Source organism: Folsomia candida, unplaced genomic scaffold (genome assembly GCF_002217175.1).
Source record: "Folsomia candida strain VU population unplaced genomic scaffold, ASM221717v1 Fcan01_Sc018, whole genome shotgun sequence".
NCBI lineage: Eukaryota > Metazoa > Arthropoda > Collembola > Entomobryomorpha > Isotomidae > Folsomia > Folsomia candida.
In genome coordinates, this window is record NW_019091210.1 from 295,315 (window position 1) to 318,229 (window position 22,915).

At 36.7% G+C, this 22,915-nt stretch overlaps 1 protein-coding gene across 1 annotated transcript; it reads left to right on the forward strand.

The window, feature by feature from the left end:
- Nucleotides 1-11,999: 11,999 nt before the first annotated feature.
- Nucleotides 12,000-15,552, forward strand: LOC110857178 (farnesoate epoxidase). The gene is made up of 9 exons (XM_022105785.2): nt 12,000-12,148; nt 12,216-12,350; nt 13,036-13,253; nt 13,315-13,614; nt 13,923-14,037; nt 14,136-14,316; nt 14,710-14,827; nt 14,955-15,096; nt 15,175-15,552. The coding sequence occupies exons 1-9, from the start codon at nt 12,061-12,063 to the stop codon at nt 15,363-15,365; spliced, it is 1,488 nt and encodes a 495-aa protein (XP_021961477.1). The 5' UTR covers nt 12,000-12,060; the 3' UTR covers nt 15,366-15,552.
- Nucleotides 15,553-22,915: the final 7,363 nt, after the last annotated feature.

Sequence of the window (22,915 nt, forward strand, 5' to 3'; positions counted from 1 at the left end):
ACGGGTTATCCTAATATGAAGGCTGGAAAAAATTCTCGAATTTATTGAGCACACTATGTATACGAAAAGCCTAGTTATGCAACAGAAATTATGTGGAGCAAAGGGAGATCGACAAACGGAGCATATGTATGCCTTTACTTGTCGAAGGTACACAGCGAACTGCTTAATTCTTTATTCCTTATGCATATTCTTTATGCATAAAACTCAATTTAGATGATATCCCTGTTAACATAAGTATGTCATATTGCAAATTTAATAATTGTGTACATAAACTGGTCGTTACGTATATGATGATTATGTAACAGAATTTATGTCAAGTGATCGAAAGGCACCGACTTGATTGAGGATGCACACTTTCAAATTTCTATTTTAGGGCACCATCGTCATTGCTGATACGCGCCTGCATTGTGAAAATAAGCAAATTTGGGGTGACCCTGAGGTCTTTCGGCCGGAACGATTTATTGGCGAACATGGCGAACTAGAAAATGCGTCAAGTGTTATTTCCTTCTCATTTGGTGAGTATTACTAAATTAGTAATGAGAAAATAAGCAAGTATCTAAAATAAGGATTTTTTATTATAAAATTGTGAATTCGGTCTTTAATTTTGAACAGGGAAGAGAAACTGTCCCGGTGAATTGCACGCCAATATTGTCGTGTTCTTAATACTGACCGCATTGCTGCAACGGTACAAAATTTCCAACCCGGTTGGTCAAACCACGCCGAGGTTGGACATGAAGCCGGGCTTCACCTTGAAGCCATATCCATTTCAACTGGTGTTCGAGAAGAGAAATTTAAAAATTTAATTATACATGTTTAACTGGCAGACAAGTTGGGATTGATTTTCAGAAAATTTTGACCCAGTTTTTTTAGTCCAATACTAAATAAATTCTCCTGTTAATAAAATATATGATGTCATGATCTTCAACTCGTTCAAAATGTACTGAAATATTCTGACCAAATAAAACATAGCCATTTGTATGCTTGTACTTGTGTTAAAATATACATAAACTTGCTTCATAGTTTTGACGTAAATTGCACAAATATAAATTTTTATACTAATCATACACCCTTTTCTAGATCGATTTTTATTCATGCATGAACAAGCTAAGCTGTATTTATGATTACGAAAACTTGCACTTCAAATATTTGACTAACATGTCAGTAATAACCTACCGTAAAACCTACATACTTACCATCCTCTTACTTAAGCTTGGCACCTCATTTGCATAAATCCCGCTATGCATATTTCCGGCGATACGGCCTTTTCAAGTTTAATAAGCTTTATGTCTCTCGCGAATGCGACAAAATATGCAAATCAGGTGCCCGGCTATAAAAATTCGACAGTAAAGCAATAATGTGAATATGCAAATATTTATTTGTTTTAACGCAACGCAAAATAAGTACACATATACATACCTATACATATGGGTATATATTCATATAGTAGAATTATTTGTACGGGTCACCCCGTTTGCATATTTTAATCTTACATCCCCATTTTCGTGGATATGATTTTCCATGTTGAATAAACTATGTCCCTCTCGAATGTGTCAAAACATGCAAACGAGGTGACACGCACAAATAACTCCACCGTATATTCCCGACGCTCCAACAAAACCCTGACCTCGCCTGGATAAAAAAAAATTAGGATATTTTTACATGCAGTTAGAAAACTAGTTTTCTCACTGCAAATATCCTAAATTTTTTCTCTCGTTATCACGCTAAAGGACCAGGCATAAAGGATGTGATTGATTTATTTGCGCTATGAGTCACTTGCTCATATTAATTATCGTATGTATGTATATGCCCCACAGCAAAAATGCGAAATTCCTACAGTTAAAAATTTGATAGAGTCACATATACGTATACTCTTACTGGTATTGATCTGGTAATAACTTCCTACCGGATTGATAGTAGTTTGTTACTGAGTGGTAAATACTACTTATCTCATTGCCTTAATATGACCAAATAGTGTCGCTCGTATTATCAGTGCAGGCAGATTCATATAAATTCATATTAACTCCGGTCAGTAATGATACAATCCCATTTTTCTAAGAGTTCAGTAAAAACGAGCACATTTTTAATGAAGGACCTCATCCGGCAAACAATTGGCAAATGCATCACATTTTCCCAAACCAGTTTCGTCTCTGCACTTGCAGATCCAGTGGATTTTTCTGAAAGTTTAGTTTTATCTGAAAAGTGCAACTGTTTCACAATTCAGTTCAACAATTTCTTTCAAGGTGATAAAATGCTTGACTTTGCTCTCCTTGGTGTGTGCCTGGCTATGCTGGCATATTATTTATTGACTAAGAACCGTCATTCCGATGGGCCGCCAGGTAGATATTATTGGTCAAAAGAATGTGAAAATTTCTTGCTGAATCTTTATTTTTAATCCAATCCAGGTCCACGGGGTTTACCAATTTTGGGAAATATAATCGATTTAGCGAGAGCGTCTGATAACATTACGAAAACGTTGGGCGTGTTGGGAGACAAGTATGGGGAAATATTTTCTGTTAAGATGGGAGTTAAAAGGACAGGTAATTTAGTTAGAGATGAATTCCTGAAAATTTTATAATTTTACTAGTAAGCATACCATTTTCCTGTTCACATTCATTATTCAATAGAGATTGAGTAAATTGTTCATTCATTATTCACTAAAATCATGAGTAATAAGTGAAAATACAAATTCGGAATGAATTTTTTTGAATGAATGAATATTGAATAAATATTTATTCATTTCGTATCAACGAAGAATGAATTTTATTAATTATTCATTTTTCACCATATTCTTAAACACATGGGTATCGTGGGAAACAGAGTTCCATTTCACGTCGCACTTATCCAATCTCGTTATCTAACTTTATCGGATAACTTTTAAGATTTAAAAATGAACATGGGCACACAAATATACTTGAAAAAAAACTTTATTAGAATCAATACAAAACTACACACTAATGGTAATGGGCAATTTAAATATTGAATTGTTTAATTTGTTCCAAGTCTGGGGAGAGAATTTCTATCAATAACACGAAACTTCGAATGAGGTCATAAGGTGAATATTTGTACATAATGAATAAACCGTCGCAAACGCGCATACGGAAGTAGCTTCAGACGTACTTCACCCCAAACGGTCCCACCACAACTCGGGAACACTTAATTTCACTCTATTTCACCTATAGATTAATTTTTTGTAAAAATCTCATTTTGCCCCGACCACACCCCCTGGCGACGAGGGGGTGTGGAACAACTCGGGAACACTTAATTTCACTCTATTTCATCTATAGATTAATTTTTTATAAAAATCTCATTTTGCCCCAACCACACCCCTGGCGCCTAGGGGGTGTGGCACAACTCCGGAACACATAATTTTACTCTATTTCACCTATAGATTAAATTGCACTAAAAATCTCATTTTGCCCCAACCACACCCGCTGGCGCCGAAGGGGTGCGGCAAAATCGGGGAAACACTCAATTTCACTTAATTTCACTTAATTTCATTTAATTTCACTCAATTTCACTTAATTTTACCCATAGAATAAATTGCACTAAAAATCTCATTTTGCCCCAACCACACCCCCTGGGGCCGAGGGGGTGTGGCACAATCGGGGAAGCACTTAATTTCACTTAATTTCACTTAATTTCATTTAATTTCACTCAATTTCACCTAATTTTACCCATAGATTAAATTGCACTAAAAATCTCATTTTGCCCCAACCACACCCCCTGGCGCCGAGGGGGTGTGGCACAACTCCGGAACACATAATTTTACTCTATTTCACGTATAGATTAAATTGCACTAAAAATCTCATTTTGCCCCGACCACACCGCCTGTCGCCAAAGGGGGTGTGGTCCGGTTGCCCCCAAAAGTTGATAGGATCCTCCCCCTGGGGTCCTATGTATGATGGCGAAAACCGATTTCGATTATCTCGATCCGTTCTCCTGATATCCTGCTGACAGACAGACGGACAGACAGACAGACAGACAGACAAAGTCTTCACATAAAGTAGCTGAAGCTACTTAATAATGAATATCCATTTTCAAATTTTGAATAACTGAATAATAACTGAAAAACGAATGAATAATTTTCTCTGTTTTCAAATTAAGTGAATTTTGAATGAAGTCTTTTTTGGTCGGATATATTTACAACTAATGAAACCACCATAACTATTCTATAGTCGTTCTTACTTCAAAAGAAGCGATGCAATCTATCCTCACCAACGAGGCCACTTTTGCACGTGACAACAGCGGCATGTTTTCTGATTGGAGTTTCCATAAAAATCTGGGAATTGCAACTTCACATGGAAGTGTCTGGACCAAAACGAGAACTTGGACGTTTAAAACGTTACGTGAATTCGGATTTGGGAAATCTTAAGCCATGGAGGAATATATTCAGGTTAATAAAAGAACAAGGAAATTTTAGACAGAAAATCAAACTTTCCAAAATTAATTCGGATTTATTGTTTGCCAAAATTGATGAGAAGCTAGGCACTGAGGTCAATATCGACTACTTTTTTCATCAGCCGATTCAAACCATGATGTGGCTCATGATCGTTGGTCGGTTATCTGAAGATGATCAGGCACGTGTTAAGCTAATTTCAGAGAAGGGGGAACGGCTCATAAAAAGCGGCGTTGTTGGACCAAGTCTCGTGAATGCGTTCCCATTTTTGAGGTTCGTCTTCCCAAATTGGTTAGGGCACAGGGTACAGATGGATTTTTTTCGGACGTGTAATTCTATAGCAAAGGTAAATAGCTCAACGAAAAAATAGGAATTTATGCAAGATTCCCTTATTAGCTAGCCCTGCGTAGCACGGGAGCTATTGAATTCCTCTTGTCCGTCCGTCCGTCCGTCTGTCCGTCTGTCTGTTAACGACTTTTTTGTATCAATTGAAGCTAATTAAAATGTACCAGGTCCATCTTTTAATAAATTATTAGCACCGTTGGTATCTAACAATCGCTAACACAAAATGATGCGAAATAATTGGTGGACGCGATGTACTACGCATCAATAGTGCAGAATCTCCGGGAGAAAGAGTCATACAATTTTGACATAAAGTTTGCAAAATAAATTTTGGACGATTGGTCGCTCATGCTCCGCAGGTGGTGCATACTAATTCGGCCTTTTGATCATTTTTCCGTTTATATTGCACCCTTGGTGCAAGAATATATAAAAATTATGATCTCCTTTGTCGGCTTATTCCTTTGCTTAAGTTGTCTAAATCATTATGAACCTTATTTTTTGTCGCGTTAAAAATCTCAAAATTCTACACCTACATATTCCGATTATAATGCACCATTGGAACCAAATTATAGAGTTTTATACTTGTTTTGTGCACTTATTCGCCACCATTGGTGCAAAATTATATATCTACATCCTATTTTATATTGCAGGGTGAGCTACTTCTAACGTTACTACGGTTTATTCCACTTTATGCAGAATTTCCTGTTTTGAAATTATGCGCGATTAAATTCTAATTTAAACCAATCAATTAGCAACTGTTTGACGAGATGGGACAAAAATTAGAGGCGTCTCCGCTCACTTACCAACCTGCTAACTTATTGGAAGCGTTCGTCCAAAATTGTGGAAAGGATGATGAAATATTCAATTGTAAAATTGGTTCTTACTTTTTAAATAAGATTCTTACTTTAAAAAAGTCACAAATTCTAAAAAATTCTGTATGGTTTGTTATACCCTTAATGTAGGCGAAAATTTCCAAGTTGTCTTCCAAGACCTTCTGATGAGCAGCTCGGACTCATCCAGCTCATTCCTTGAGTCCATTGTTCTCTACTTAACAGCTTTTCCTGAAGTGCAAGAGAAAATTTACCAGGAAATATTGGATGTCGCACCGAACGGGAGGGTAATAAATTTTGAGGACAGGAAACGGTAAGTATCGTTATTAATTGGAATTGATGATCGTGTGCAAAATAGGATATTACAGATTACAGATATTAACTTATTTCGTTCATTAATTTAATCATAAACTTTCTCTTGGGTACGATACAGGTTCATAACTGCACCTGATAATCATCATGGTTTAATATATGTAGGTAAAACGGTAAATCGGTATAGGTAAAACTCCAAAATTTGGGAAGAAAAATACTCATATAAAATCAACGTTTTTATACTATGGCGTTTGCCACGAAATACTGCAGAAACTCTTATTGCTTGCAAGTTTTAGTGTCAGGGTAATTTATGCAGCACACAAATGTGCGTAGGGTTAATAGATAGTTCACAATGTACATAGTTGAGTTTTTACTGAATTAATGTTACGAGTGTTTCAATTATGTATTTCTGTATTTTTAGTATGCCGTACACCCAAGTGTTCATCCTTGAGACACATCGCAATGCGAGAACTGCACAAGATTTTCCGCGCCGAGCCCTAAGGGATTTTTTGTATAAGAATTACAAAATTAGGAAGGTATGTATTTATGGTAGATACATACGTTTAGGCTAATATTTTGTATCCTCTGATGCAACTTGGTCAGCAGGCACTTGGTCCTAAGTAATTTTACACAATGTACCTTTGAATAACGACCAAATTGCCTAGTTTTCATTGCATAAAACTCATTGTGCATAACCAGCCATTTTAGATATGCAATTACATTTGCATAATCGAGATTATGTAAAATGACCGTTATACAAAGTGGTAGTTATGCAACAAGTCAAGAAAGTATGTCAAGTGACCAAAGATCATTGACTTCCCCTTCAATTGGATATTTTAGGGCACCATTATCCTCGTCGATACACGGCTGTATTGTGAAAATAAGCAAATCTTGGGTGACCCTGAGGAATTTCGGCCAGAACGATTTATTGGAGAAACTGGTGAACTAGAGTGTTAAAAATAAGCAGGTCATTTTTAGTAATGCATAAAATATGCCTTATGCATCATAATCATGGTTGTACTGGTATTTGGAATGGTATTTGTTATGATTAGTAAGATCCGGAGGATGTTTAAGTATATGAATTCATCATGTATATATAGAGGTTATGCCCAACATAATAAGGTAATTCTCAATTCACAATTCTGAATTCAACACGTTATCAGCACGGAGCTCTCAAGAAAGAGTTTCAGTGAGGAAAGTGAGACGAACAATTAAATAAACCGTTTTACTGATAATTCTGAAAATTATCTTTAAAAGTTTCCACCATGTCAAAAGTGATAAAGATTGACCACAGCAACGTCAAAAAGCTTGAGGGTGCCAGGAACTTCTCGTTATGGAAGTTGACACTAGAAAATATTTTCTGGGCATCGGGAATACAAGAAATAGTTTTCGGGAAGGAAACTAGACCGTCATCCGATCCAGACAAAGAGAAAGCCTGGGACATGAACAACAGGGCCGGAATGGCCATAATTCTGCAAACTGTTGACGAGAAGTTAACAAGTTACATTTTTTCTTCTACTACAGCTGCAGCAATGTGGACCACTTTGGATCAGACTTTTGGTAAGTCTAATAAGTGGACAAAGCAGCAATTACTGCAAGAGTTTTACAAAGCAAATTTGGGGGAAAAGACTCCCACCGAATTGATAAATAATCTGCAATCCATTAGTGGGCAGCTAAATGCAATGGGTTACAAAAGCTTGGATGCAGATGCAATCCTCAGCAAAGTTTTACATGAACTCAGTGGGCCGAGATTTGATAGTCTCGTGGCATCCTGGGATGTAGTTCCTGACGCAGAGAAAACCGTAGAAAACCTAGTTCAAAAATTAAAAATCCATGAATCTCGTGAAGAGATGTGGGATAAAGAAGGACAGAGTCAAAGGGCTTTCTCTGGCAAGAAAAAGGTCAACCCAGTGAATGGGGGTGGCAAGAAACAAGGAACGTGCCATGTTTGTGGTAAAAGGGGCCACTATAAGGCTGACTGCTGGAGCCTTTTGAAGAAAAACGAAAAAGAATCAGGCGAAGAAAAGCAGCCAGTTAAATCGCAGCCAGGGAAATCCTTCATGGTAAAAAGTGGAACTCAGACATCACGAGATAATTTTGTCTGGTTTTGTGATAGTGGTACGAATGTCCACGTCACTGGGAGAAGCGATTGGTTTACGTCTTACGAGAAGTTTGATGTACCGAGAAAACTTCAAATTGCTGCAAATAAATTTGCTAAATGTCCAGGGGTAGGAGTTGTAACTCTCCAAGCACTTATTTTGAAGAAATGGGAAATAATTCAGATCAAAAATGTGCTTTATTTACCTGGTGGTAGTAATTTATTCGCAAAAAATTGTGTGCTGAAGAAGGGTTTTTACACTCGCAGCACAAGAGAAGGAACAATTTTCTTCACTTCAGATGGAGAAGAAAGTCTACGAGCCAAATTAAACGACGACAACATGCAAGTGATGCTGTTTAAGCCAGTTGAGAAACTGGACAAAGCTAGCTCGGCCGAGAGACTTGATCCAGTTAAAAATGCAGTTGACAGAAAAGCTGTATTTTTAGGCCATAAAGAACAACTCGCAGGGGAGTACATGTGTGATAAGAAAAAGAGTGAAATTGGAGAACAATTTCATAAGCAGTTTGTGCATTCTGTGTCAGCATCGGCTCCAATGAACCCGCAGAGGAAGAGAGAAGAGCCTCAAAAACAGAAGGCAAGTAAGAAGTTTGACTTGAACCTCATGTCGATTATTACAACAATAATTTACATGCTGACTTTGGGATTCGGGGGTTGTCATAAACTTCAAGAGGGGAGTCCAGTAATTTGGAGAAGAAATGGCGAACCAGCAGTGATCGGTCACAACAGTGTCACGGTCAAGATAAACCTTGTATCGCCTTGCGAACTTCTTCCGCTGGAAGGACTTTCTGCAAAAGTCGTCATGAAATTAAGGCAGAAATGCGACGAGCATTATGAACTTTTATTTCGAGGAGAACTCGAGAAATTGTCTCGAAAAAATTTATGGGCCCAATAAGAGTAAGAAGGGTCGTACCTATCGTGGTGGGCTGGATATTCCTTTCTGTAGCTGCTAGTGCAGGGATAGGAATAGGTGGATATGCCATTCATAAAACTGACCAACTTGAAGTTAGTCAGCTTGAAATTGAAAGAACATTGGATGATATGGAATGAAAGGCACAGATTACAAGCGAGGAGTTGATTTTTCTCAAAGGGGAAGTTAAGAAACTCAGTGTGACTGTGAACTCGTTAATAGACGATACCAACTCCTTCAAAGAAAGATCCATTCTGGTTCAGTACATTGTTTCCTACATAATTTCGCGTTTATTAGTAGGAAGGGGAGTAGTACAACACACAAGGGCTTTGTGGAGGAAGCATAAGATGGATGATTCATTCTTTGACTTTATGAATATTACACTGCCGTGTGATGCAAACTGTCCTTTGGAATACGGAGAGTTCAAGCGCTGTTCCATGAACGGAGATGGAAATGCACTCACGCTGGAGTTTGCTGTTCCAATTGTAAATACGAACTTGACAATGCTACAAGCTGACGCATTTTTCCTTATGGTGAAAGAGAAAGGCAGGACTTGCACTGCTACATACCATGGGCCAAGGCATGCAATTATATCTCTGGGTGAAGATTGCATTTATTCAGTGGCGTTGGGGCAAAAAGACATGCTCGTACCTTCTGCCCGTTGCATTAGTCAGTCGCGTCATTTTAATGAGGATGTTTACAAAATGACTAAATGTATGGAGAGCAAGGAGGGAGATGAGTCGGATTTCATTCAAGTTAAAACATACAACAATATGTTTCATATATACTGTCCAGGTTTAGAGTTCATGTACGGTTCACATAGGAATGTGAAGTGTCCAAATCATGTGTTTAAGTTGCCCTTGACGGGAACTTTTACTCTGAATAATATCACGTACAAGGGGCAAGCACTCAATTTAGTATATAATGAAAAAGAGGACCCCTTGATGATGGAAAAGCTTGCGTGGCATCTTACACCATCGGTAAAATGGGATGAGTTGAATCGGACCATGGAACTGCTCACACCTTTGGATGAGAATCATTGGTACCGTTTTAATGACACCAACTTTTGGATCATCGTCGCCTTGATCGGTGGAGGATTTACAATAATTCTGGGTTTGATTTTATACACAAAACTGACATTGTGTTGTAAACAGAATTCTGATAAGGTTAGCGAGGACAAGATCATAAATCGGACTGGAATTCAACTACGGGATTTAAACAACGACGCGGAGTCTTTGGAAGAGAGCATTCGCGGATAATAATTTAGTTATTTTATGCCTCAAGGAGGGTGTTAAAAATAAGCAGGTCATTTTTAGTAATGCATAAAATATGCCTTATGCATCATAATCATGGTTGTACTGGTATTTGGAATGGTATTTGTTATGATTAGTAAGATCCGGAGGATGTTTAAGTATATGAATTCATCATGTATATATAGAGGTTATGTGCAACATAATAAAGTAATTCTCAATTCACAATTCTGAATTCAACATAGAGAATGGGTCGAGTGTTATTTCCTTCTCATTTGGTGAGTCATGAAAAAAAGGTAACAAAGGATAATTTGAAATTATTAATGCGGTCCTTAATTGGTAATAGGCAGGAGAAACTGTCCCGGTGAGCTGCACGCCAATATTGTCGCATTCTTGGTACTGGCCGCATTGTTGCAACGATACAAAATATCCAAACCCGGTCGGACAACCCACGCCGAGATTAGATATGAAACCGGGCATCGCGTTGAAGCCATACCCATTTCAAGTGGTGTTTGAAAAGCGAAATTCAAACTTGTGAATATATTTGTCTAACGGTTTTACTGGATATTTTCGACCATTTCACCCAGTTTTTTGGCCCGTTATTAAACTTCGGGTTAATAAAAGATAACGTTTCATGACCCTCGACTCGTCCAAAGAGCATTTAAGTTTTCCAATTCACTATGCTAAATATGTATGTAAGAACAAACATTTATTTTTGTTCTTACATAGTTCATACCCAGTTACTAAGAGAGTACGTGTACATAAGTATGTAAGTATGCATATAATATACATACATCCCAATTATTTAGATACATAGGTACATATGCACACAAAATATACATATTTTTGTTTGTAGAAACACATACAAACTTGCTTATACTTTTGAGATAAATTGCCCAAACATAAATTGGTACACCATTTATACAACTCTTTCTACATATGTAAACTAATTTTTTTCATGCATGAAACCGTTAAACTATGTATATTGAAGATAATGAAACCTTGCAAATAGTTATTCGGCTGGCATGTCGGCTGAAACTGTCAATAATAACCTAACTATTGCAAGAATGTGAATATGCAAATATTGGAATGTTTAACGTAACATAATATGAGTACATATATACAGTTTTGTTATTTTTGCGGGTCACCTCATTTATTTGCATAGTACATAAATCTTACTACGCCCATTTTCGGCGATACAGATTTTCCATGTTGAGTATATACATAAACTCCGTCTCTTGCGAACGTGTCAAAATATGCAAATGAGTTTATCAACACAAATAATTCCACTGTATGTACCCGACGCTCCAAAAAAACTCGATCTTGCCTGGATACAAGATATCTACATAGATACATAGTAGCATATTTTTCCATGCAGTTGGACAATTGGTTCTTGTTATCACGCAATAGGACCATTCATTCAGGATGTCATCGATTTAAATGCTATGAGTCACCCTATAATAATAATTATCATACATATGTATGTATATTTATGTATTACAGTATTACAGTTACAATTACTGTCAACTATACAAATGCGAAATTCTGACACTGCAAAAATCTGGTAGAGTCACATAAATATGTATGTACATACTACTTCATTACTATACGGTAATGACCGGTATTATCGAGCCTGAGGAGATATATATACATACAATCCGGCTGGTAATGAGTCAATAAAATGTTGCGAAATTCTCAGCACACCCAAGCACATTCTTAATGCAACACCTCATTCAGCAAAACAAAAAACAGCAAGCTGCACTTTTTTGCAAACCCGTGTCGTCTTTGCATCCAAATCCTGATCCATGCATGATTTCATCCCAATATGTACATATGCAGTTCCATCTGAAAATCTGAACTGTTTCACAGTTCAGTTCATCCACTTGTTCCAAGTTGGCAACACAATGCTTGAATTTGCTCTCCTCAGCTTGTGCCTGGCCGTGCTGGTATATTATTTGTTGGATAAACACCATCATTCCGATGAGCCACCAGGTATTACATTTTTTGCTATAAAATGGGACGATTTGTTTCATAAATCTGTATCTTCGATCCAATCCAGGTCCACGAGGTTTACCCATTTTGGGAAATTTAATTGATTTAGCGAGAGCATCGGACAATATGGTGAACACTTTTGGAGTATTGGGGGAAAAGTATGGAGAAATTTTTTCCATCAGGATGGGATTTAAAAGGACAGGTAAATAATTTATGTATGTTTTTAGTTAAAGATAAATTTCTGGTAATTTACTAAGTAATTTGACAAGTAATGAAATTTATGTTATGAATTCAATTATTTGTCATTTTTACCATGTACCTACACCGTTAGAAATCTGTTATAGTCGCGCAGGTATTGATTTATCGGTAATAAAGTTGTTATTCGTTGGTATTAAAATTAAGATGGTCTAAAAATTTGCAACTGATCTGGTACACTCAAAATAAGGTAGTAATGAATCATTACCATGCGGAATGGATATGAGGCTCTACCACGTCGGTTAGGATTTATAGTAAGAAATGGTAATAATAAGTTCAGGGAAATTCAAATTTAATATATAATGGTATTCACTTCCTTAATATTTGGTAATGAATTTGAATTTACCTGAAATTATTATGACCATTTCTATGACAAATCGTAACCGACGTGGTAGAGCCTCATAGTCATTCCGCATGGTAATGATTCATTACTACATTATTTTGAGTGTAGAACTTTAATATCGAGCTACAACTACACCGAATTATTTATCAATTCCACTTTGATAGAGTTATGTATTAATACCGATTGGTATTATCTTAATACTGGATTTCTATGAGAGCATTTTTAAGCGAACAAGAAATATATTAGTCTTATTAAAATAATAATAACTACTTATGTATTTATCCTTTAGTCGTGCTCACTTCAAAAGAAGCCATGCAAACCGTCCTCTCCAACGAGGCAACGTTCGCACGTGACAACAGCGGTCTGTTTGCTGATTGGAGTTTCCATAAAAATCTGGGAATTGGAGCATCCCATGGAAGCGTTTGGACCAAAACGAGAAATTGGACGTTTAAAACGTTGCGTGAATTTGGATTTGGGAAATCTTTAGCTATGGAGGGATATATCCAGGTAAAAATAACAATTAGGAAATTTTAGGCAGAAAAGAAAATTTTTCCCGAATTAATTTCAGATCGCGTCGGATTTATTGTTTGCCAAAATTGACGAGAAGCTAGGCACCGAGGTCAATGTTGACTACTTTTTTCATCCACCGATCCAAACCACAATGTGGCTCATGATCGTTGGTCGGTTATCTGAAGATGATCAGGCACACGTCAAGCTTATTTCAGAGAAGGGGGAACGGTTCATGAAAAGTGGCATTCTTGGACCAAGTCTCGTGAATGCTTTTCCATTTTTGAGATACGTTTTCCCAAATTGGTTAGGCTACAAGGTGCAGATGGATTTTTTCCGGTCGTGTACCTCAATCGGAAAGGTGATTAGATCAAAAAAAATATGGATTTATGTAAGATTCCCGAGATAATTCCACTTTAAGCACGATTTCCTGTTTTGAAATTATGCCTAATTCCCTCGTTTGAAATTTTGCCTGATTCCCGCGTTTGAAAGTATGCATGCTTGCCTCATTCCAAACTATTTATGCAGGGTACCACCATTCCAAATTATGATTCCCTGATTCGTACAACTTATGCAAAATTACCTCATTTCAAATTATTCTTGATTCCTTCATTTCAAATTATGTATGCACAATTTAATTGAAAATTCCAATTTAAACTAATTACTTAGCAACTTTTTGACGAGATGGGAGAAAAATTAAAGGCGTCCCCGCTCACTTCCCAACCTGCCAACTTATTGGAAGCGTTCGTCCAAAATTGTGGAAAGGACGATGAAATATTCAACAGTAAAATTAGTTGTTACTTTTTATTTAAAGAATATTTTACTTTAAGAAGGTGTACAAATTTTTAAAATTTTGGATGATTTGTTATCTCCTTAACGTAGGCGAAAATTTCCAAGTCGTCTTTCAGGACCTTCTACTCAGCAGCTCGGACTCATCGAGCTCATTCCTCGAGTCCATTGTCCTCTACTTGATAGCATTTCCTGAAGTGCAAGAGAAAATTTACCAAGAAATATTGGATGTCGCACCCAACGGGAGGGTTATAAATTTTGAGGACAGGAAATGGTAAATCTTGAAATTGTAATTTTCATATGCAAAACAGGGTTGTACAGTGTTAGAAATCTGGTATTGTCAAGGAAAGTATTGATTTCTCGATACTAAAGTTACTACCGTTTAGTATTCAAATTATACCGGCCCATAAAAATTTGCTACTGGGATTTATGTAGTAAACTTTAATATCGAGCTTTTATTATAACGTATGTGTCACTTATCTGTGCAATGTTGGTCGAGTAATATCAAATTATTCTAACTTCAGATCATTTTTATACTGGATTTTTAAGAAAGTATTAATAACTTACGGTGTATTTAGATTAATTTTTATTAAAATTATACTACGAATGTTTTGTTTTTAGTGTTTTGTTGACTTGGTATTTTGTTGACCCGATTTTAATTTTTTAGTATGCCGTACACCCAAGCCTTCATCCTTGAGACACATCGAAATGCGAGAATTGCACAAAATTTCGCACCACGGAGAGCTCTTTGGGACTTCTCGTATAAGAATTTCAAAATTAAGAAGGTACATAGATCACCAGCCATTTTACATGTGCAAATACATATACATACTAAAATGACCTTTGTGTATAATCGTAATTATGCATTAGAAATTATGTAAAGTGACCGATGGCTTGAGTTGGATATTTTAGGGCACCATCATCCTTGTCGATACACGGCTGTATTGTGAAAATAAGCAAATTTGGGGTGACCCTGAGGTCTTTCGGCCGGAACGATTTATTGGCGAAAATGGGGAACTAGAGAATGCGTCGAGTGTTATTTCCTTCTCATTTGGTGAGTCATGAAAAAATAAGTAAATGATAATTTTTCCGAAATTATAAAATTGTTAAATAAGTCTTCAATTTGTAACAGGTAAGAGAAACTGTCCCGGTGAATTGCACGCCAGTATGGTCACATTCTTGATACTGACCGCATTACTGCAACGATACAAAATTTCCAACCCGGTCGGACAACCCATGCCGAGATTAGATATGAAACCCGGCCTCGCCTTGAAGCCATACCCATTTCAAGTGGTCTTCGAAAAGCGAAATTTGAAAATGTAATTATACATATTTAACTGTCAGACAAGTTGTGATGGATTTTCGGAAAATTTTGACCATTTCACTCGGTTTTTTTATTAAAATGCTAAAAACTCGTGTTAATAAAATATATGATGTCACGACCTTGAACTTGTTCAAATTGTATGTATTTAAGTTTTCCGACTAAATAAAATATAGACATTTGTATGCACTTGTCTGTAGAAATACGCATAAACTTCCTTCATACATAGTTCAAGATAAATTGCATTGATTTTTACACCATTCATATCCCCTTTCGAGATTGATTTTTATCCATTCATGAAAAAAGCTAGGCTGTGTTTATGGTAAGGAAACCTTGCACTTCAAATATTGGGCAAGCATGTCAGTAATTACCTATCTATAGAAATAATATGAATATGTAAATATTGGAATGTTTAACCCATCGTAAAATATGTAAAAATACAGTGGAATTATTTGCACGGATAACTGCATTTGCACATTAGAATCTCACTATCCCCATTTTCGGCCGTACGGGCTTTCCATGATGAACAAGCTGCCTCTCACGAATGTGCAATAATGTTAAGGTGATACGCACAAATAACTCCACCATATGTACCCCAAGCACCAATAAAACCCTGACCTCGCCTGGATGCGAAAAAAGGCTTAAAAGGATATTTCTCCATGCGGTGAAAAACTGGTTCTTGTTGTCACGCCAATGGACCGTGTATGCTATGTAGATGGGATCAGGTTAAATGTGCTTGTTAAGTATCGTGTGGATGTATGTGCCCTACAATAAGAATGCGAAATTCCTAGAGTTAAAAATCTGCTAGAGTCTATTAGGGTTGCCGCGGGTAGCGAAAATGCTACCCGTTACCCGACCCGCTACCCGCAGCACAACTACCCGTACCCGCACGGGTACCCGTTACCCGCTACCCGTTATGAGAATTAAGTTAAAAGCTAACCAAACTTCAGAATAAATTCGATTTAATTAATTATTTGCTCACTTGGGTTGATATGTAGTTTGAGATAATGCTATACGCAAGTAATGCATGCCATAATTTGTTTTGGGAATGTCACTAGTTGTTTCTGAAACCAAACTTTTTGACTTGCAATGGAACGTTTTTCAAACTACATCGGGATTTCTTAACGAATTATATCAAAAAATCAAGCCAAAAATTAGGAATTATCAGTTATCTCTTCCTTAACGCAAGCTTCCATGACGCGCCGCCTACGTCATAACAGTGACGTCACAACCCTACATTTTTAATTAAATCTCAGCAACTAGGACGAATTTCGAAATTCTGGTCGACGATATTGTAGACCATCCCGTTGTCGTTGTACTCGAGCCGACATCAAACATTTTGGTAGCTTGAGAATGGCTGGATGCCACAAATAGTGTAAATTCCATAAGAACACATGCTAATCATCAGGCAAAATTGGCTTAGGGGCCGTCCATAAATTACGTAACGCAAGAGGGGGGGAGGGGGGGGTCATGGGAAGTGCGTTACGAATTGTTATGAAGGGGGTGGGGGGTATAAAAAATTTGTTACGTAACACATTTTATAAACTGGACTAAAATTCGCCAAATATGATACGCCGAGCATATTGAATTCATGTCATCCCAAAGGTTTCAGTGTACGCATGTAGTAAATATACATTTTTCATTAGTTTTCCAGGTGTAAATTGAGAAAAGGTTGCATTACAGTGGGGAATTTTAGGGCGGAACCGGTCAAGGAAGGGGGGGGGGTAACGAGTCCATCGTTCGTTCTGTTACCAAGAAATATACGAAAAAATCTAGTTTATTTTTACATAGATATGTACAACCAGATCAATTCATTTGCAAAAGTTTGCGGTCAAACTTTGACCTTACATATCTCAAAATGGAGTAACCGAAATGATCTGGTTGTATAAGTAAAAATAAACTGGATTTTTGGCTCTATTTTGTGGTAACAGAATGAGCGATACCCCCCTTTCCTTTCATCGGTGCCGCCCCAAAATTCCGCACAATGCATTGCGAGTGCTAAGTAAATCATCTGCGGTGAAATCAAATTTATGTTACGTTACGAAGGGGGAGGGGGGGTAGTCGAGAAGCGTTACGATGCCGTTACGAGGGGGGAGGGGGGGTCTAAAAAATGACGATTTTTGCGTTACGTAATTTATGGACGGCCCCTTATCCATATCGATCAATTTTAAATGCATATTTTTGAGCAGCTAATCATCAACAATAGCGGTGTACAGAATTTCGAAATTCGATTTCTAAGTCACGAAAAATTAGTTTGAAATTTATTAATATTGCTGTGTATTTGTGTATGTAAACGTATGGGAAATCTTGCGATGAGTCCGTGGATCCGCGATTACATTACCCGAATGAGCCGAATTATCCTATTATTTTACACCAGTTATTTTTATTTTGGCGTTCAAATTATACGAAATCATACGAAATTGAATAATTTGAACGCCAAAATAAAAATAACTGGTGTAAAATAATAGGATAATTCGGCTCATTCGGCTAATGTAATTCAAAGTCCAGAGGGGGTGCAAATTTCGCGCAGTTTAAATTACTCAATGATTTTTTGAGACGACCACGTCATGGAGGCTAGCCTTAAATAGCCCGTTTAAAGACAGCTATTAGGGGCAGAGTTCAAGGACCACCATGGTTTTCGTCCAGTGGAGGAAAAAGTTGCTGAACATTTACTTAAAAATAGAACTTAGCCGCCAATATTTTCTTTAAAGTGGACATTCCACGGAAAGTATCACGCGATTCTTAATTTTTGGCTTGACTTTTAAATACTTATACTTGCTAGACAATCTTGGTGTAGCTTGAAAGAAGGTTCAATATATAGTTTGATTTTTTTAAATTTAGATTTAAATGAAGTTTTAATTGCAAAATCGTCTATAAATAACATTTTTGCTTCCAATCGGATTCAAGTTTTTCACCTTTAAAGTATAAATTAAAATATCGTCAGTCTTACATAAACACATACAAGTCAAATTGTTACTCATATTTTAGAGCAGGCAAATTATGCTTGAGAAACAATAATTTCTCCTCATTTTCGGGACGTGAAAAGCATTTGAGACTGAAGTAGGCTACTGTAGATTCCGAAAAGACACACGCTATAAGCCCTAGTTGCTGGAAAACAGCAAATTTTGAATTGGATAAATAATAAATTGACGCTTTTGTTGGTAAATGGACTAACCTGCTGCTAACTTTCTTTGTGAACTGATTTATGTCGAAAATTAAATAAAAACTGAACTACCCGTTACCCGTGCGGGTAGCTGTCGCTACCCGCAGATAACGGGTACCCGCAAGAATTGTGCGGGTATGCGGGTAACGGGTACCCGACCCGTTACCCGCGGCAACCCTAATCTAAACTATTAGAAATCGGTATGGATACCCCTAAGTGCCCCTCTGGTTACTTTTTGTTCATCTTTGACTTCATATAATTTCATGAGAAGCCATTTGGTATCAATCTTCCAAATTTCAGCTTTTACAAGTTTTGAAGATAGGCATGGAGTTCTCCGGGCTTGGAGTACATACTCGCGTACTCCGCGGAGTACTGAGGATGAGTACGCGGAGTACTGAGTACGCAAAATATCCGATCTATGCATGGGTCACCCCAATGGTCGGAAATGGAATCAATTCCACGATGGATTTTTCTAAAATATTTGTGGATATTTGGCTGTTTTGGGGCTCACGCACAACATTGCAAAAAAATTTGGGTTAAATATTTTAGAAAAATTCATCGTGGAATTGATTCCATTTACTAACATTAGGCCGCCGCATTGTGGCTCCGGTTAACAAAATTTCCAATTTCACTTCATATTCTTCCAGTAGGAGTTATTATCAATCTCTGTACCAAATTTCAGCTTTCTACGACAATTTTGAAATTTTGGTGCATAATATCCCAACCACTCCGATGACCCCCACCGTTCAACCACTGGATCGATTTTGCCCATCTTCGAACTCGAATCCTAACTTTGTCCAATATGCATATGGTAAAAATTTCAACTCAATCAGTCAACTCGTTCGAGAGTTATCGAAAGACAGACGGACGGACAGACGGACATGACAACTATGTATGTACATAAGCCCTGGTTCGGGCTGAAAATTAGAAACACATTGGCGAAAACCGCATGTCGAAATCCGTTTTACAGTTATCGTGGATACGGATTGATGGACAGATAAACAAGACATTCCCATAAAGGGATTTCGCCTCGCTTCACCCCTCAATACGTGATCAGTAGGAAATCTTGAACAGAATATCAAATTTTGTTTGAATTAATACCAGATCGCGTCGGATTTAGTGTTTGCCAAAATTGATGATAAGCTAGGGACTGAGGTCAATGTAGATTACTTTTTTCATCAACCCATCCAAACCACTATATGGCTCATGATAGTTGGACGGTTATCTGAAGACGATAAGGCACACGTTAAGCTTACACGTTACGCCGTTTTTGCGGTTCGTCTTCCCAAATTGGTTAGGCCACAAGGTGCAGATGGATTTTTTCCAGGCCTGCAATTCCATCGCAAAGGTAAACAACTGAATGCAAAAAACTAATCCTTCGCTTTATTCACGACTACCTGATTGCATGACCCCTCGTTACAAATTATGCACGATTTCTTTATTCAAAACAATGTATGCATCATTTTCCTATCCCAAACTATGTATGCATGATTCCCTCATTCAAATTATACACAATTCCTTCATTCCACTTTATGCAAAATACAACTGAAAATTGCTGTATCATTCTAATTAATTAGAAACTTTTTGACGAAATGGTGCAAAAATTAAAGACATCCCCGCTCACCTCCCAACCTGCCAACTTATTGGAAGCTTTCGTCCAAAATTGTGGAACGGACGATGAGCTATTTAATTGTAAAATTAGTAACTATTATTTAGATACAATTCTTAAGTCCTTCTTCATAATTTTGTACCCTCTACATCTAGCCGAAAATTTCCAAGTCGTCTTCCAAGACCTTCTACTGACTAGCTCGGATACATCGAGCTCATTCCTTGAGTCCCTTATTCTCTACTTGACAGCTTTTCCTGAAGTGCAGGAGCAAATTTATCAGGAAATATTGAATGTCGCACCGAATGGGAGAGTTATAAATTTTGAGGATAGGAAACGGTTATTTTAAAATTACTATGAGGGTATTCGTTATTTCTTCGTATCGTTAGTATCGTAAAATAGTTTACGAAGATAAAACAAGGGGTCAGGTTTCGCAAAAATCGTAAGCGTAATAAAGCGATTTTCGATGACAAAATCTTACGACTATTACAAAACTCTTAAGCGTTGTGAGTAATTTTACGATACGAAGAAATAATAAATACCCTCCATGACAATGTATAATTATGAAATCATCAACATTGATCCCCGAAGAAAAAAAAAATTATAAACAAATAAACCGTAGTAACGTTAGAAGTAGCTCACCCTGTCATATTGACTTGGTTATAACTTTGCACCAAAGATGCGGAGTAACCCGCCAAGCCATACTTACAATACAATTAGCGAGTAAGATACGCATATACAATGATTTGCTATAACTTTACCAAAGGTGCCGAATAATCGCGCAAAATATACAAGTATAAAAGTTATACAATTTTGCACCATTGATGCAGGATAATTGAACAAATAGATATATTATTGTCATATAATTTTGCACCAATGGTACAGGATAACCAGAAAGAGCAGGCATATAAAAATGATATAATTTTGCACCAATGGTACAGGATAACCAGAAAGAGCAGGCATATAAAAATGATATAATTCTGCACCAATGGTACAGGATAACCAGAAAGAGCAGGCATATAAAAATGATATAATTTTGCACCAATGGTACAGGATAACCAGAAAGAGCAGGCATATAAAAATGATATAATTTTGCACCAATGGTACAGGATAACCAGAAAGAGCAGGCATATAAAAATGATATAATTTTGCACCAATGGTACAGGATAACCAGAAAGAGCAGGCATATAAAAATGATATAATTTTGCACCAAGGGTGCAGAATAAGGAGCCAAAATAAATATCTAATTTTGAAATAATTTTGGTTTTTCCCCGGGGCCTTGAACTCGTGGTGTTAAATTTTTGACACCACCTTTCATCCAGTTATTCTAAACTTTTGGTGCATGTTGCATCGATTCTCCCAATTATTTAGCATCATTTTTGATAACCGGTTGTTTGATACTAACGGTGCAACTTATTCCAATGTTGGAGTACTTTCTCGATCAACTTTCCCAATTGATTCGCACCATTTCCGTTCGGATTGTTTGATGCCAATGGTGGGACTAAGTTATTCAATAATGGACATAGGGATTATTAATTAGCATCAATTGATGCAAAAAACTCGTGAACACACAGACGGACAGACAGACGGACAGACAGACGAACAAGAGAAATTCAATAGCTCCCGTGCTACGCAGGGTGAGCTAATAAGTGCCCAGAGGTTAATAATACCCTGTTTTGTGCAGAACAAATTGTACGTAATAATAATCAAAGGGTTAACCTCTTGCCACTGATTTTATAAAATTCTTCTTGGATGTAATGTTGATTTCATAATCAAACCTGATAATCTTCATGCATGATTTCCTATAAAAGACGATGTTTATTTCATCAAGTTTCCAATTTATGATTTTTTTCCGAGAACCACGAAGAATTTACTTTTAAATATTAAATATTGGTTGGTATTATTGGAAAAATTTCAAATTTGAGATGAACAATTTAATAAGTAAATCAACTTTTTAATATGATTTTTCGGATAAAATACAGATCAAACTCTTATGTACATAGTTTTGAGAGGTGTTGGTGTCAGGGTAATTTATGCAGCGCACAAATGTTGTATTCCGTTCGAAAGAAATTAATAACTTGTGATGTGTTGAATTTTTACTAAATCAATGGTGCGGATTTTTAATTTTTTTGTTTTTTAGTATGCCGTACACTCAAGCGTTCATCCTAGAGACACATCGAAATGCGAGAAATGCACAAAATTTTGCACCTCGGCGAGCTCTTTGGGACTTCGTGTATAAGAATTACAAAATTAAGAAGGTACATATTTATGCCAGATACTTACGTATAATATTTTGAACTCTCTGGTGCAATATGAGTCCTAGGTCACTTTGCATAACGGCCATACTTGTAAAATTTTTATTGGATTAAACTCATTTTACATAAAAAGCGTAGACACATATTTATATGTGTAATATGGCATAATTGATAATTTTTCAAAATGACCCTTATGAAAAATGGCAGTTATGCAGAAGAAATTATGTGAACTAAAGGAAAATAGATTAACTGATTGAGAGTATATGCCTTTATTTGGCTACGGTACACAACGAACTGCCTATTTTTTTATGCATGAAACTCAATTTAGAATCTTAATTAATTTAATTAATTTAGAATCTAAATTAATTCTAAATTCTAAATTAATTCTAAATTAATTTAGAATCTAAATCTAAATTGAGTTTCATCTAAATTTTAGATGAAATCCCTTTTCACATAAATAAGTCATATTGCAAATTTAATAATTGTGTAAAGTGGCCGTTACGTATATGATAATTATGCAATAAAAAT

Bases quoted from the DNA above. Each gene is read 5' to 3' on its own strand.
- LOC110857178 (XM_022105785.2), top strand. From the start codon at position 12,061: ATGCTTGAATTTGCTCTCCTCAGCTTGTGCCTGGCCGTGCTGGTATAT. The intron at 13,254-13,314 runs GTAAAAATAACA...AATTAATTTCAG, and splicing joins CTATGGAGGGATATATCCAG to ATCGCGTCGGATTTATTGTT. The intron at 15,097-15,174 runs GTGAGTCATGAA...AATTTGTAACAG, and splicing joins TGTTATTTCCTTCTCATTTG to GTAAGAGAAACTGTCCCGGT.